The sequence below is a fragment of the Lycorma delicatula genome, chromosome 4, assembly GCF_047948215.1.
Source record: "Lycorma delicatula isolate Av1 chromosome 4, ASM4794821v1, whole genome shotgun sequence".
NCBI lineage: Eukaryota > Metazoa > Arthropoda > Insecta > Hemiptera > Fulgoridae > Lycorma > Lycorma delicatula.
In genome coordinates, this window is record NC_134458.1 from 82,737,937 (window position 1) to 82,754,637 (window position 16,701).

The following is a 16,701-nucleotide window of genomic DNA, read 5'->3' on the forward strand; positions in this document are numbered from 1 at the left end:
AATAAACATCTGAAATGTAAGTACTAACATTACTATTTTTCATGATAGTAATTTCTGTTAAAATGAAATTTAAGATCTATAAAAAACTGTTATTATTAATATTATCTATTTACAGGTTGCATTTTAAAGAGGCTTACTCTTACACTGACTTACAGATTTTTATGCAACCGATAATGATGTTCAAATAATATCTCAGTTAAAAAAATAAAGAATAATTTATTAAAAATATAACTGGTCCTTAACAGCATTTATAAATTATTTTCACATTATATACAGTATAGATGGTGGGGTGGTAGTCTCAATTTTTCATACAGAAGCTCTGGGAAAGAGTCCTGGTTCAACATTTTTCACCAATGTCCATACTACATAAATTCCCTCTCATACATTAATGTAAGAAAGGATATCTGACAGTAAAAAATATAGCCAAATCTGTAATTATTAATAAATAATCTGTAATCAATAAATAATCTGTTAATCTGTAATTATTTCATTTATATATATATATATATATATATATATATATATATATATATATATATATATACATATATAAATAAAGTGTGTGTGTGTGTGTGTCATACATTAATGTAAGAAAGGATATCTGACGGTAAAAAATATAACCAATCTGTAATTATTAATAAATAATCTGTAATCAATAAATAATCTGTTAATCTGTAATTATTTCATTTATATATATATATATATATACATATATAAATAAAGTGTGTTGTGTGTGTGTGTGTGCGCGCATGCATGCTTGTGCGTGTGTGTATATATGAAGAATAAATAAGTATGCTATTCCATTAGTAAAAAGGAATTGCTTCAGAATCTGTACGGAGTATCAAGAAAAAAAAAAAACTCATAGCAGCCCAAAATGCAGAATTGAAAAGAAGAAACACGTGTTGGCTGTAGTTAATGTTAATAAATAAAAATAATAATTATGTGAAATAATAGTGATGCAATTATGTGTAGGTAATAAGCAGCATAAATCAAATCATTACTAATATATTAACAATTTTGAAGTGTTAATTAAAAAATAAATAATTGAATAAAAATAACTAATTAAACACAAGATAAATAAGGATGTAAAAAATTCAGATTTAATTAATAAGTAATGTTCAAAAACTCATAAACAAACTAATATTATCTTTGCAAAAGGAGATATTTAAATTAAATTACTTAAAAGCTCTTTTAGATGCTTAGAAAATCTATTGAAAATGACAACCAAGTATAATAGAAGACTTCAGGCTTCAGAGGTTGTGGCTTATGCAGATGATCTGATGCTCTTGGTCCAGGACCAATGAGAGAGTAGTTGAAGAAACAGAAAATACTGCGATCGAATAGGTGAGAGGTCGCTGAACACCAGAGGACTATGGCTGACCCTGGAGAAGACCTCCGTTCTGGTGATGGCTGGCCGGAGAAGGCTGCAGGAGACCATCTTCAGTGTAGATGGTGTAAGAGTACAACAGATTTGAGTGGCCAATTACCTTGGACTACACCAAGATAGACCTCGGACCTTGGATAGACTCCAAGAGAAACTTCAGAGAGCACGTAAGGAAGGCTGCACAGAAAGCAGAGAAGATGGCTGCTGTGTTGGCCAGGATAATGCCTAGGGTCGGGACTCCTAAGACGTCAATCAGGAGACTCATAATGTCTGTCACCGTCTCGATAGTCTTGTACACAGCGCCCACATGGAGTGCGGCAATGCAAGTTAAATGTAAACCTACTTGCGGCGGTGCAGTGAAGGGCAGCACTACATGTGATGGCAGCTTACAGGACCGTCTCAGGGGAAGCGGTGAGAGTCCTGGCAGGACTACCACCAGTAGAGCATCTGCTTGAGGACGGAGTATGAAGTAGAGGAGGAACAACCCCTAGTCAATCACAGAGGCGATTGATAGACGACTGGCAGGTTCTCTGGGACATCTCAAGTAAGGGAAGATGGACGTGGAAGTTGATAAAGAGGATTGAGCCGTGGCATAAACAGAAGCATGAAAAGCTGGGTTACTATCTCACTCAGCTCCTCACTGGCCATGGCAACCTTTCCAGATTCTGGTTAAAAGAGGAACCGGGATGTGTCTACTGTGGAAATGAGGACACCTGGGAGCACACCTTCTTCCTTTGTGACAGGTGGACCTAGTTATGAAGAGAACTGGGGGTGGAAGTTCTGAAACCAGAAACTGTAGTGGATTTCATGCTCCGAGGGGAAGGCCACTGGAGGAAGGTGATGGAGAGGGTTACCAAGGTACTCCTCCATAAGGAGGAAATGCATTAGAGATGTAAGTAGTGGAATCTCTACAGGCTTTAGTAACTACATAAATGATGTTTATATTGTTATCATATATTTGCTTGTTTTAATCAATAAGTCTGTTATGTTAGTATAACTTTAGTAGCTATGTAAATTATGTTTTATAGTATTGTTATTATGCATTTGCCTGTTTTAATCAATAAATCTATTATGTCAGTATAATTGTATTAAAAATTGTAGGATGGATGTTGCCAGCCCTGAACATGATGATGCAATAACTTGCCTAATCTTGTATGTAATGTAAATAGAATTTTAGTATCATATTATTGTGCTGATTGTAACTGTATTTTCTTTGTTAGTTGATAAGTACTGTGCTATTGTGTAGTATGAGTTAAGTTGGTTGGCACATTCTCCTCGTGGAGAAGAAAGGTCCAGCCATGGGCCTATACTGTGACTACGGGGTACAGGAAGTGTGAAGTGCTGAGAAAAAAAAAACCGGGTGGTCGAAAAGTGGCAATGTGTAAGGCTAGGGTGGTAACTTCTATGCCTAGGGTGTTTTGGTCCACTCACATTGAACAGTGGGCCCTCCTGACCCTCCCCACTCCCGATGATGACATGGAGGACCCTCAAGGTGTGAGAAGGTCGCATGTAGCAAAGGGTATGCGAATGCATGCCTGGGACTGATAGAGTAGGGATGGGAAGGGTAGCCTCCTGGTAAAGTGGTATACCAGCTATCCAGAAGAGGAAGTTGACATGTTTCAATGAAACTGGGGGTCCCCGATGGGACGATGGGACAGCCTCCAGATGAGGTTAGACAGGGAGGTCAGACTGCTGTCATGATATTTGAAGGTGACTGAGTTTTGTTTAACTGCGAGGACCAATTGCCTTGGGGGTGTTTAAGAATGGTCTGCAAAAAAAAGATACAATACCACAGGAAAACCACTTTAACAACTCATTATTCTACATTTCACTATGTAGACAGTTCTTAAAATCTTAGGAAATCTGTTATTTCAAAATCATAAAAAAATTTATATGTAAGGAATTTGTTTACAATGCACCATACAGGAAACTCAACAAAATTTTAAAGTAATGCATAATTCAATTGCGTTTTTCGAATTAACAAAGTTCTATTGTTTAATATAATGACAAGTTTGAGGTTTTATTGAAATATTTTTAAGTGGAACAACATGAGTGTTAATATGAAAATGTAAAAGTCGAAATTAGTGTAGGCGCTGAAAGATAACATAAACATTTTTAAATACCTTAACTGCATTGCTCTTATAGCAGTGAATTATATATTTTTTTAAAATCTGAATATAATATTTCTTATAATGTGGACTGCCATCTGACAAAGCAAAGAAAATATTACAAATAGATTAAATTTGTAATGCTTCATTTAGTTATTAATTATATTCATAATCCCTTCTGGATGCATCTAATAATAGATTATTTATCAGATACCAACGGTAGATACCAAACCTTATATTGAAAAATAAAATTAAATTCTAGTTTTATAGATTAATCAAACAGGTATCCCTTCAAACTACTCTATATATACTTTAAAAAAACTGATCTGGAAAGTAGAGGTGGACCTCTGTACCAAATATAAAGCAGTGAGTGATAATAATTCAGTAAGTACACTCTGGTTGTGCTGCAGCACTGGTCCAGATAATTTATTTATTATTATCAACCAGCTATAGGGTATGTTTGTGAAGTGAAAAGGACTGGACATCACCAAAAACTCTTGACTTAGAACCAGTGTTGCCTAATTAATATGAGATTGTAAAACCTCTAATTAATATGAGATTTGATAAGTCAATAAGCTTTGTACTGACTTTTGATATAGGGTATAATACATATTTTAAATTAATTTCAAGTTCAGAAGATACCAGGTTAAACAGTAAACTATAACCCCAGGTTATAGTTTACTATGTATTAAACGGATAACATTTTTCCTGAGTATACAACTTATCTCTTCACTGCACTTAGAGTATTTATTTTTTAGTAGCATAAGAATGTGAGGCCATAAACACTTTTTTACAGATTGTTGAAATGATGCAACACTGATTACAGTTTCAGATTAGGTGCATGGCAGAATGCTGCTGACACATCATGATAAAAATTTAAACAGCAAAAAAGTTAATCTAAAAAAAGCATATACTTGCACACTGCATTAATTAATAGCAGAAACCTCTAACGGAACTTCTTCTAAGGGAATGCAGATGATATTTTATTCTGAAGAAATATATTTTCACAATTCAAAAAAGCTTCTAGAACAGAGCAATTACATTAATAAAAAATAAATTGTTATTTGATATGAGAGATCATTTATTCCACATCATGGATCTATTTCTAATGTTCAGCATGCAATACAATTTTTTGGGAATCATAATCTAAAAATTTAGAAGTATTTTTTTAGCTGGAAGAAATACTGTGGATACTCTGTAAAGCAATATGAAACCTATAAACAATCTTTTTTCAACTTTTCATATCTACAACTGACAACTGTACCTTCAACACATATTTATGATGCAATAATCAACTGTTGGAAGACAAATAAAAGAGCTTTAGACAGTGATACAAGGGACAGAACAAGCAGGATTTTGGAAATCCACAAAACTATACTAATTGAATTTAAGTCATCTAATATAGAACCAAAATTCACCATATGGAATTGGTATCTATGATAATACCGAATTTTTTATAAAGGCAGTTTTTAATTAAAAATATGTTTGGTACTTGTCAATTACTTGGACGTCAGCTTCTTTTCATTTTTTCGCCCTTTTTTTGTCAAAAACTGCCATTACAACACATACTTAATGTAAAAAAAATGAACGTTATTTACACTAACTTTGTTTCTAACTATTTCGTGTATTCAAGTTCGTATAATACCAAAATAACCTTTTTTATTTTTCCTGTTTAGCCTCCAGAAATTACCGTTCAGGTAATTCATCCTTCAGAGGATGATATGTATGAGTGTAAATGAAGTGTAGTCTTGTACAGTCTCAGGCTGAACATTTCTGAGATGTGTGGTTAATTGAAACCCAACCACCACAGAACGTCGGTATCCATGATCTAGTATTCAAATCTGTACAAAAGTAACTAACTGCCTTTACTAGGATTTGAACCTTAGAACTCTTCCTATGAAAATCAGCTGATTTGTGAAAATGTGTTCACCATTAGACCAACCTAGTGGGTTTATCAACCTTTTTTTTTTTTTGTTTTTTAAACATCCCCAAGGTCCTTGCTGTTAAGCTTTAACACAATCACCTCGGAGTGTCGTGGCAGTTGATTAACCCCGTCTTACCCTACCCTAGGGCATTCCATCGAGGTCTTCCCGGTTTCATCGAAGTATGCTAGCCACCTCCCCTTCTGGGTGACCAACATACCCTTCCACTGACAAGCTACCCTTCCCATCCCTACACTAGTTTGCTAGATACGCGTTGCATATACCCAGCAGAACCTCTGTGTTCTATACCCCGCACACCTTGAGGGTCCCCATGGCATCATCGGAGTTCTGACCCCCCCCCCCCACTCATGCATATGGGTGGTTATCAACATAACGTAACACTTGCTAAGCTTGTCTAATAAACCTTAATAATTAACACTATTTTACGTTTTCCTTAAATCCCAAATTTTCATATCTCACTGAGAACCCAAAACAAAACCAAATAACACTGAAAGAATGAAAATACAACTTTTCACGTAATTCAAAATCATCTTACCACAACACAGAAAACATAAAATAAAATTGAAGACCTTTATCTCTAATGAAATAATAAAATAAAGATAATATGAATAAAAATAAATATTAATGCAGATGAAACCACAATACAAGATAAACAGCATGGCGTCCAGATAAGCAACAAATACCAAAAGTTTTTTCCTCCCTTGAATTCCTTTTCTTCTGCAATATATAAAAATAAACAGTTTAGTTAATGATGGGGTTACATGTACATTAAAATTCCAATCTGCTTACATCCAGTTTTGAGTCATCTCAGGAGATAATATTAAAAAAATATATTAAAAATGGAACTGCTACTAGATTTCCAAGCATTACTTTTTTTACATTACAATTACTTTTTACTTTACATTACTTTTACAATTATTTTTATATTTTAATTTCAAACTCAATAGAACAGAAACAGAGAATAATCCAGAGTAATTATAGAACAAACTCAAAAGTTTCAAAAGACAAACTCATATTGTTGAAATATTTTCACACAGAAGTCCAAAAGAGCTGGTAGTGCTACCAGTAAAGATACCACATAATTCTTGTATAATTATACAAGGTGTATCAAAATTATTTATTATTCTTTAGCTAAAATGACTCTGAATCCAAAAAGTTAAGTAATAAAAACTTGTCCATTAAAAAAAAGAAGAGTTTGTTTAATAAAAGTTTAATGAATTAGTGTACAAAACATGCAGTAATAACTTATACTTAATATCAAGATTTTTATAAAAACTGAAGTTTTCTAAAAACAAAGAAAACATAACAATTTTTACAACATTGCATTTGTTTCTTTGTTCAATGCCACTACTGGCTCTAATACAACTAATATTTTGTATAGATTTGTAACGAAAAGAACTTTTTACTAACCTTGGAATAGAAATTCGGCCTTTAAGTCACACAATTTTCCATTATATCCGGAATATTTTAAGAACTAACCATAAAAGTAAATGAACTAGTATCTTTAAAGAACAACTTTTTTTATCTTTTTTAGTTTTGTGACTGAAACATATGAGTTATTTCTAATAAAAATCCACTCAAATACATTTATACACGATATTCTGCAATCAAATGTGTTGTAAATATGTTGAAAGTGGCAAACCATTCCATTTTAAAGGGTAATGAACATATCTGACTAAACTTCTGTTCACTTATTTATTTTGTTACCTAATTTTTAAATGGTGCTCACTAGCCAAGCCAATATGAAATATTAGCAAATGCGGTTAACTGTTAAAAAAAAGACCACATGTAGTAATTTTTAGCCAAGATAATTTATGAGAGGAGTTTATTAAATGTGGGTTTGTCCAACCACATTTTGTCCTTAACATACACTTCTACTTTCCAATATCCTGCTCCCTGATACATACTAGGTATTGTGTACCTAGTACGTCTAATCAATTATTTTATAATGGCAACTTTTTTTTTTTAAAGTCAATACTTCTTTTCAATTAAATTTTGTTTTTCATCTACATTTACTTTTACTAATTCTCCTGCATCTACTAATAATAGCAGTTCAACAAATTAAATACTCATCTGGTTATAGATTTTTCTCTGTAAACAGTTTCTTACTTTTACTTAATGTCATTTTACTTATTTGACTTTTATTTTTATTTGTTTAATAAATACAAACAATTTACATTTTTACTTCAGTAACTGTTCAGCATTACTCTTTCTTTGCAACAAACATATAAGTTGTCGGCTTTTAATATCACCTACATCATAAAGTAAAAGCTTTGTAAAACAGTTATAATTACAGTAGTAAAAATAGTCATAATCCACATTACCATTATCAGTCAAGGGTTATGAAAATTAAAATACGCACAAAACACGATCAAGTTCAACAAAACATAAAACCTATGATTTTATACAATTAATTTATACATTCAAGAGTTTTTAGATTTTCTTCCACATTAGCTGGGCATAGGCCCTTCCTTAATCATTTGAGTATTTACTTTTCTAATTTAATTATATTTACAAAAAATATATATAATTTTTTTAGAATTTTCTTATTCCCTTATTTCTTCCCCATATATTTTAAAGCCACTACCCTTAAAGTGCTCTCTTTGAAATCGCTGTCTTTCAATAAATATAAAGAAGAAATGATGGAATTATTGGAGAGTAAAAGAGAATCAGTACAGAGTCAGAGCAAAGTGAAAGACAAATCTCAGCAGATGCAAAAAGGTTTCAGTAACTAAGAAATTCATTTAACACATAAAATTTTAAAATTTACTTACTTTTTATAAGATTGTGTTACATTTTAATATTTCTTTTGGATTTACACATACAAATTATATTTATTTATAACACGTTTGTCTAATTACAGATTTATAATTATACAGCTATGCCATCAATATTTCGTGCATTATCACATGCAAGGATTGCACTATCATATGGGCCTAGTTTTGGATATATTATACTTATACGATTGGCTATATTTTTATACAGGCCAGATATAGAAGACAGGCGACATGAAATTCCTGACGTACAATACAGTCGATTACAGAAAAGGTATGATTTTATTGTAGTAGGAGGTGGTTCAGCTGGATGTGTAATAGCTAATCGGTTGTCAGAGAATCCTAAATGGACAGTAAGTAATTCTTATTAATCATTCCATAAAATGCATAATGTATATTCTATCTTACACAAAGTTAGCTTAAAATAACAATTTTTTTTTATCCCTGAAAATCTTAAATTTTACATAATGAAACAAAGTTTTAAAAAATTTTAACTAAGAATATTAATAAGGAAAAAAAATACTTCTTATTATATGCATATTATGCACCAAAGCCAAGCAACTACAGGTAACCGTCATGAAAAAACCACTTTGAAAACTGCATAAATATTACTCATGTCAGTTTCATTGGGAGAAATGAGAAGTGAAGTCATTTTCCACTGATTATTTAACCGAGCTGAATATACAGTTTCATACCAGCAAATTTAACCCCCCCACAAAGGTGGATGATCTTCAGCCATAAAAGTGACACCAACAATCTATTCACCAAACTCTATAATAAATGAAAAAAATGTCATTACTAATGAAAAAGTAACTCTTGTTTATGTTTATGCAGCTTGTATATCAGACATTTTATATACAGAATGTTTCTAAAATGGTGGGCTGACTATACTTTTTCGGATTCTACCTGTAAAACGAAACAAAAAATATCATTACAGAAAATGGCAATTTCTCCTTTGTTCTCTCTCTGACCGCCATTTTGTTATTTTTATAAAAATGTTATCTCAAGTTTGGATAGATGAATCACATTAATATTTGGTAAGCGTCTTTGTAATAAGGTTGCAAAATTAGCAAAAAATCAGGACTTAAATACCTTAGCAAATTACAAAATGTTACCCATGTTTAAATTTTTAAATATTAGTTTATTAAAATTTATGTTATTTTCAGTTCACAAATAGTCGAGTATGGCTGAAAACTATTGTAATTTGTGTCTGTTTTCATGTCCTCCACTTTACATTCAGTTCGATGAAATATTAATTGTCTTCATTTATTGTTGTTAATTCTAGTATTGTAAATTAGTATCAGATTAAGTAATAATTTTCTCACAATAATAGCCGTAATAATTATGACACAATATTATAACATCAGTTTTCTCCCATACCTCGACTGTTTGTTAACTAATTTTAGTAGTGTAGGGACGAGGAAAGCAATTTTAGCACTCAGATTAATAATAGAAAGAAGATTAAAGAAACACAAACCAACATACTAGGCATTTATAGACCTAGAAAAGGCATTCGATAACGTAGAGTGGAATAATATGTTCAGCATTTTTAAAAAATTAGGGTTCAAATACAGAAATAGAAGAACGATTGCTAACATTTACAGGAACCAAACAGCAACAGTAATAATTGAAGAACATAAGAAAGAAGCCGTAATAAGAAAGGGAGTTCGACAAGGATGTTCCCTATCCCCGTTACTTTTTAATCTTTACATAGATCAAGCAATTAATGATGTTAAAGAACAATTTAGATCCGGAGTAACAATACAAGATGAAAGGATAAAGATGCTACGATTTGCTGATGATATAGTAATTCTAGCTGAAAGTAAAAAGGATTTCGAAGAAACAATGAACGGCATGGATGAAGTCCTATCACATTAAAAAAATGGATAGATCAGCGAAGAAGGTTGTTGGATTATTTTGAAAAACGGAAAACAACAAAAAACGAGTTTAAAGAAGTTAAGTAAGACATGGAAAAGGAAAATATCAAACTGAAACTAGAAAATAGGAGAGACTATAGAGATACGATAAAAGGTCGAAAGGGCCCTCAGGTTGAAGAGATAGCATCAAATCCATATTTAAAAGAGTGAAGAAAGAAAGGAAATGCATGTACTTAGAATGAAAAATATTGGGAAGAAAGGAAAAATAAACATCAGAAGAAATTATAATTGCAAACTAATGAGTGAACCTATGGGACTAGAACAAAGTAATAAAAAAATAATTTAATAAGATTATTAAATTTTATACTATTTTGAAACCGTTTATAAATAAAATGCAATAAGTAAGATCAGATTAATTCAGAATGATTGCAAATAAAGCCGATTTATGAGGAATGGAAGCATATCTCAGTTGTTTACTGTCGCGCTAAATGTAATGTAGAATATAATAAAATAGATCTTTTGATTGTTCTTTGCAATCGCATAAATCATCCGCTTCTCAGATCGAAATTATGTTTATATCACCAGATATTGTTAATTTTTTATACAAATTTACCTACTATCAAAATCTTTTTATCTTTTTTTTTTTTTTATCTTTTTTTAGCGACAAACCTACATAAAGAAATGAGAACTAGTTAGAAAAGAAATTCAGTTATTTAGTATTTTATTATTAGTAAAATCGAACAACACAGTCAGTTTTTTAAGGAATTCTTTTAATTGAATTTTAATAGACTGGTGAGAAGATCTTTTAAGTTGGTTTGGAATTTAATAAACAACGTTAACCGTAATGATGTACTTCCTCCCAGAGGTTGAAATATTATTATTTTTAATAACATAATTAAACCGTTTCTTTCTTTTAGTAATGAAATAACACATTCGTAAATATGAACTCCTGCGATAATATTAATTTTTTTAATTTACTAGACATTGATCTACATTAATAACATCCATATATTGAAAAAAAATCTGGTAACTTATTTCTGTATTGTAAATATTCATTTTGATTATTCAAAGAGAAACAAATTAAGTTTCAAGATAATTCACGATAAATATGTCTAAATTATTCCGCGTTTCACACGAGCGTAAAGTCAAGTTAGGTTAAAAAGTTGTAATAAAGAGTAATTTCTTTATTTTTTCGTCAATTTTTTAAAGAAAATATTGGTAATGAGATAAAATTACGTACGGTTATAGAAAAGTGATCGGGGAGTAAAATACGATCACCCTCGATGATATTTTACAGTTACTAAACCTTAAACCAATAGGAAAAGAAATAGCACGCCAATCGCAGCAAAATGTATCACTTTAATACCGTGATCAATAATTAATAAAAGAAAATTTAAAAAGATCTAGTACGTAAAAGTTTTTTAATATCAGTATCGGAAGAATATCAATTACGATACGCACCCGCACTCACGCGTACAAACACACATACGCAAAGATTAACTGATTTATCAGTTAATACCACCAGACGACGTTGTATCAAGGTAAAGGACATCGCTGCATTTCTCAGCCGTTGTGTACCCGAGGTAAGCTTACCTGCATGTGTTATCTATCGACACAACTGCAGTTGAATATGTCATATGATTAAATAAAATCCTTTGTTAATAAGTTGAAGCGTTTATTCACGAAAATAAAAACTTCATCGGAATGTTTTTTCCATTCCCTGAGCGATCTTCATCTTGTCCACATGTATGATTTGAGTTTATAATAATTATTAATGCCGAGAGAATGCATACCTTATACATTTTTTACACCTGATAATAGGTCAGAATGCGATAAAAATTTCAGTTTTTTATTAAAAAATAAAAAACCAGAAATACCCTTTATGTTTTTCGTAATAACATTTGCATTAAAGTTTCAAAAATATTTACATTATTTAGGTCGTGAAAACGAATATAATAATTGAATTTAATATTTTAAAATAACCCTTCCTGACCGAAGTAACTGTTACTTCGAAAACGGTTTATAATTAAAAAAATCACTGATTTAAAATAGTTCAAATCGAGCAAAGATTTTAAAAAGAGTTGATTACTAAGCTGTAATAAGAAATAATTCCGGAATATATTTTGAAAATTTAGCGCGAGTAAAAAGGCGATACACATAAAAAGGGGATTTTCTTTAACTGTCATTCAATTTTTGGTCCTCGAATTTTAGCAGTGAAATTAAATTCGACCATCAGCGAAAAACTGATCGAGGAATAAATGAAGACGTCTTTAGGTTTATTTAACGTGACCGAAAAGTAACTTATTAGCCTGTAAACTGATCGGTAAAATCGTAACGGATGCGATACAGAAAAAACAAAACGGGCAAACGTCATATCTTGCCGGTTCAATTGTATCAAAAAGATCAATAGAAGATAAAAGCAAGGAGTTTGAAGCACAAAAATATTATATGAAACTTTACTAAGTGGAGATTACCAAACGATAAAGGAAGTGAGAAAATTAATAAAAACGATACATAACCGGTACTGTTAGCTTGGCAAGTGATGGCATATAAACACTCGGCTCCATAACTACGCTCGGTCGTAAGAACACTCGGCTTCATAATTGTGTCTTCACCAAAAATACGGAGTGTAAATAAAGTCTTTCCATGATTACAAAAATACTACTACAGTTACAGCTCTGCAGTTTGTGGAAAAAGAAAGAAAAAAATTATCAAGTTTTTTTTAATATTGGTTGGTTGCAGTAGAGGCAGAGCAGAAGTCACTGTGATCAATTTTTTTATAAAATGGCGTCAATCCAGGAGAAAGCGCAATGAGTGTTGTGGTATCACAAGTCGAAATTGCCGATTACTTTGCAGCGAAATTTTAGAAGGGAATACGGACGACCAGCATCTGATAGCAAGAATATCGTTGCATGGTGTACAAAGTTTAAGGACATTGGAAGTGTAGTCGACCTTCCACGAACAGGGCGGCCATCTGTTAGAGAAGGTTGAGGTTGTGCAGCAAGCATTTCTACTCGTCCAAATTGCATTTTCTACCCGGTCCAAGCATTTATAATCCTTCCAAATCTACTCGACGTGCTTCTCGTGAACTAGGGATTCCCCGGTCAACAGTGCACAAAATTTTACACAAGAAACTAAGGTTGCACGCGAATAAAGTTTAGATATTGCAACATCTACAGCCAGATGATGGCTCTCGTTAGGCTGTCTTTGCGACCGAGATTTTGCAACGGATTGATAACGACAACGAGTACCTACAACGTGTGTGTTTTTCAGACGAAGCTACTTTCCACACCTCAGGGAAAGTAAACAGGCATAATGCGAGAATATGGGACTCAAAAACACCGTACTTCGTCAGGGAAGAAATTAAAGATTCCAGAATGTGTAGTAAGGTTTGATGCACAACACAAAATCATTGGTCCCTTTCTTTTCACCGAGCAATCAATAACAGCTAATATTTACCTGGATATATTGCAACACTTTGCTATACCTCAACTAAATGACTTGCAACCTAGGATGGTTTTCCAGCAGGATGGCGCACCACCAAATTGGGGATTACTAGTTCGAGATTTTCTTATCAGCAAGTCGAGAGTTCCAGCGTTCAAGTCCTAGTAATGGCAGTTAATTTTATACGGATCTGAGTACTATATCGTGGATACCGATGTTCTTTGGTGGTTGAGTTTCAATTAACCACACATCTCAGGAATGGTGGAACTGAGACTGTACAAGACTACACTTTATTTACACTCACACATATCATCCTCATTCATCCTCTGAAGTAATACCTAAACGGCAATTCCCGGAGGCTAAACAAGAAACAGAAAAGAAAAAAAAAGTTCAGGATTTTCTGAATGAATAATTTCACGGCAGACGGATTGGACGCGACGATCCCACTCCCTGGCCATCACGATCACCAGACGTAACTCCTTAGACTTTTTCCTCTGGGGGTTATGTTAAGGACAGAATCTATGCAACCTCAGAATCTATGGCGTACCTGAACTGGATACACTGAGACGGAGAATAACTGAAGCTTTTGCTAGTATTACCGAAGAATTGTTGATCAATACATGGCGTGAAATTGATTATCAGTTGGACATTCTACGAGCGACAAAAGGCGCACATGTTGAAGTTTATTGACATGGTACAAAAAACTTGATAATTTTTTCTTTCTTTTGCAATAAACCGCACAGCTGTAACTGTAATAGTTTTTTGTAATACATTTTTTTAATCATGGAAAGACTTTATTGACACCCTATTACACTTCAGTAGCTAATCATAAATCTACTTCGGTAAAACACAGCTTGTCTTTGTTATTGTCTTAACTATGCATAGTTTTAGTTCTATATTTAGCTAATATGATCATGGACGGTGTTACTAATTCATCATTACTATTTCTAAAAATCATTACTACAAATTCAACGTACACAATTAACGATACTATACGCAAAGTAAAGCACGTTAAGCAAAATATATGTTATAAATCATCTCATAAATTTTAACTCATTTGACGTCAATAGAATTTATCTGTCAGCGAAATAATAACAAAAAAATCATTACAAAGTATTATGATCATGAAGCTAACAATAATGTAAAAACTTAAATTATAAAAAACCCACGACTTACTATAATTCCAAAATTAATCTCATTATAATATTACACCATTTCCAAATACCTGACACACATCATATTTAATTTCTTTCTAAGTTACACTATTTCGACGACTCCACTCAGTTTGTTCTCCTCTTCGTTATCACTATCGGAACTGAAATCAGTTTCATATAATTTTACAATAAAACGAAATTTCGACTAACATCGGTTCAAGTTTTAATTAATCTCAGAATTTTTCACAGTTTTTTTAAACTGTCTTCCAGAAGTTTGCATTTATTTCTCTTTATTTTTTCGCCAGTTCTACTGCGTCTTCTAAATTGAATGTTACATTCTTTTGGGCGATGTAATTTTTAACACATACCCAGACATTTTCAACAGCATTTAAGTCGGACTGAAATGGTGGTGATTTGATGACAGTATGTTCTTTTTCATCAAACAAAGAATTTATTTTGCAATTTTTAAATCGCGGTTTATATAGTTTTATCAGCATATATAATTCAGGTTTGAACATTTCATGTGAAAACGGTATCTTGTTTTTAATGAGTCGGTCAATTAAGTCTTGTTTATTTGAATTCGAATTAGGGGCTAGATTTATCTAAACATTGTGGCACGGTGCGTTGTCCGTGACTATTATACATCTCGGCGACAAATTCGGTAGCGATTGAGATACAACCCGTTTCAGTACAATACGTTTACACTACAATAAATTAAATTTACGAATAATTCAAATAAAGTTAAGTAAAAACTAACTTTTCTTTAACGACACTATTAAAACTTATTAATAAATAACAGCTGCGAACAAAAGTCGATTATTTAAGTATTAAAACCATTTATATGTTAAAAGAACGTATTTAATGTTTTCAGAAATATACGTGAACACCATGTTTTACGCTCGGAGCTCTGATCTCTACTGATAAGTTTTTTACCCCCATCACAAACTACTGTTACGATGCTACTGCGCATCAAATTTCTATTCATCACTGAACAAAAAACCTATACTTGGGCTATACAAGCTACTTTGGCCACCTTCCGATGAATACATCAGTAAAAAAATTAAATAGCTGACAACAAAACTTTTAATAATATTAAAAGTTTAGATAAACCAAAAGAAGTTTTAAAAAATTCAAAAAATGTATATTTTTAAACTTTGATCGGCTCCTCCACTCCCAATATTGCCCCTAAAGTATGTTTTTGGATCAGTTGCATCATTACTATGTCTAGGAAGACAAAAAAATTTCCAGTTAAAAATATGCAATAAATAAACAAATTGACTTTTTGATTTTTGGGGAAGGGGGAATTTTGGGGTATTTTTTTTTTTTAAAGTGGTAAGATAAGCATGCACAAATGTACTGAGATTAATGTAAAGTGGGATTATGTTTGCATAATTTTGTAAAAATTGACCCCAAAAAATTATCTACCCCACCCCCTGCGGATATTGCCCACAAACTTTTACCAACAAATTGCCACATGTAGATGAATCCATGCAGAAAATTTCATCAAAATCGATTCATCCAGTCAAAAGTTTTTAAGCTTCAAACCCGCCAACGCACATACATACGTACGTAAGTACGAATATTACCCGACATTTTTTGGTTTTTGGGATCCCTGAGCCATGAAATGTCGAGAAATAAAAGAAACTCCATACGCAATTTTTTGAGTCATTACCATACTTTCCTACTTGCAGCATAGCTCTAGAGCTGTGATGCCAGGAAAGTAAAAATTAGGAATATTCTCTGAACTCAAATGTAATCATACCGGAAAATTCAGGTAAAAGTCACAATTTTCGTTTATTTCCTCTGCCGTTACTCTTATGTATGCGGTGAAATAAGCTGTTTGTGGAATCTTTTAATTTATTTATTTCCTGAAATTCTACATTCATTACAATAGTACTGCTTCAGTTAACTTTTACGTGCGAGCAGGATCGATTAAGGAAACATAGGAACTTCCTAAGCGCGAGTGATTTTTATCGCTGGGTGTACCTAATGATAATTTATGAGACAAACTGCTCCA

The 16,701-nt window shown here is 32.3% G+C and overlaps 2 protein-coding genes across 2 annotated transcripts in view; one reads left to right on the forward strand and one right to left on the reverse strand.

Annotated features, from left to right (window-relative positions):
* The window catches only part of Flo2 (flotillin-2), a 390,302-nt gene that overhangs the window by 123,978 nt on the left and 249,623 nt on the right, over positions 1-16,701 (reverse strand). The gene's annotated exons all lie outside the window — the stretch shown is intronic.
* The window catches only part of LOC142322661 (uncharacterized), a 139,773-nt gene that overhangs the window by 7,400 nt on the left and 115,672 nt on the right, over positions 1-16,701 (forward strand). Inside the window, exon 2 of the mRNA XM_075361738.1 lies at positions 8,299-8,562. Within this exon, the coding sequence (XP_075217853.1) occupies positions 8,299-8,562 (264 nt within the window). The remainder of the gene's footprint in view (positions 1-8,298; positions 8,563-16,701) is intronic.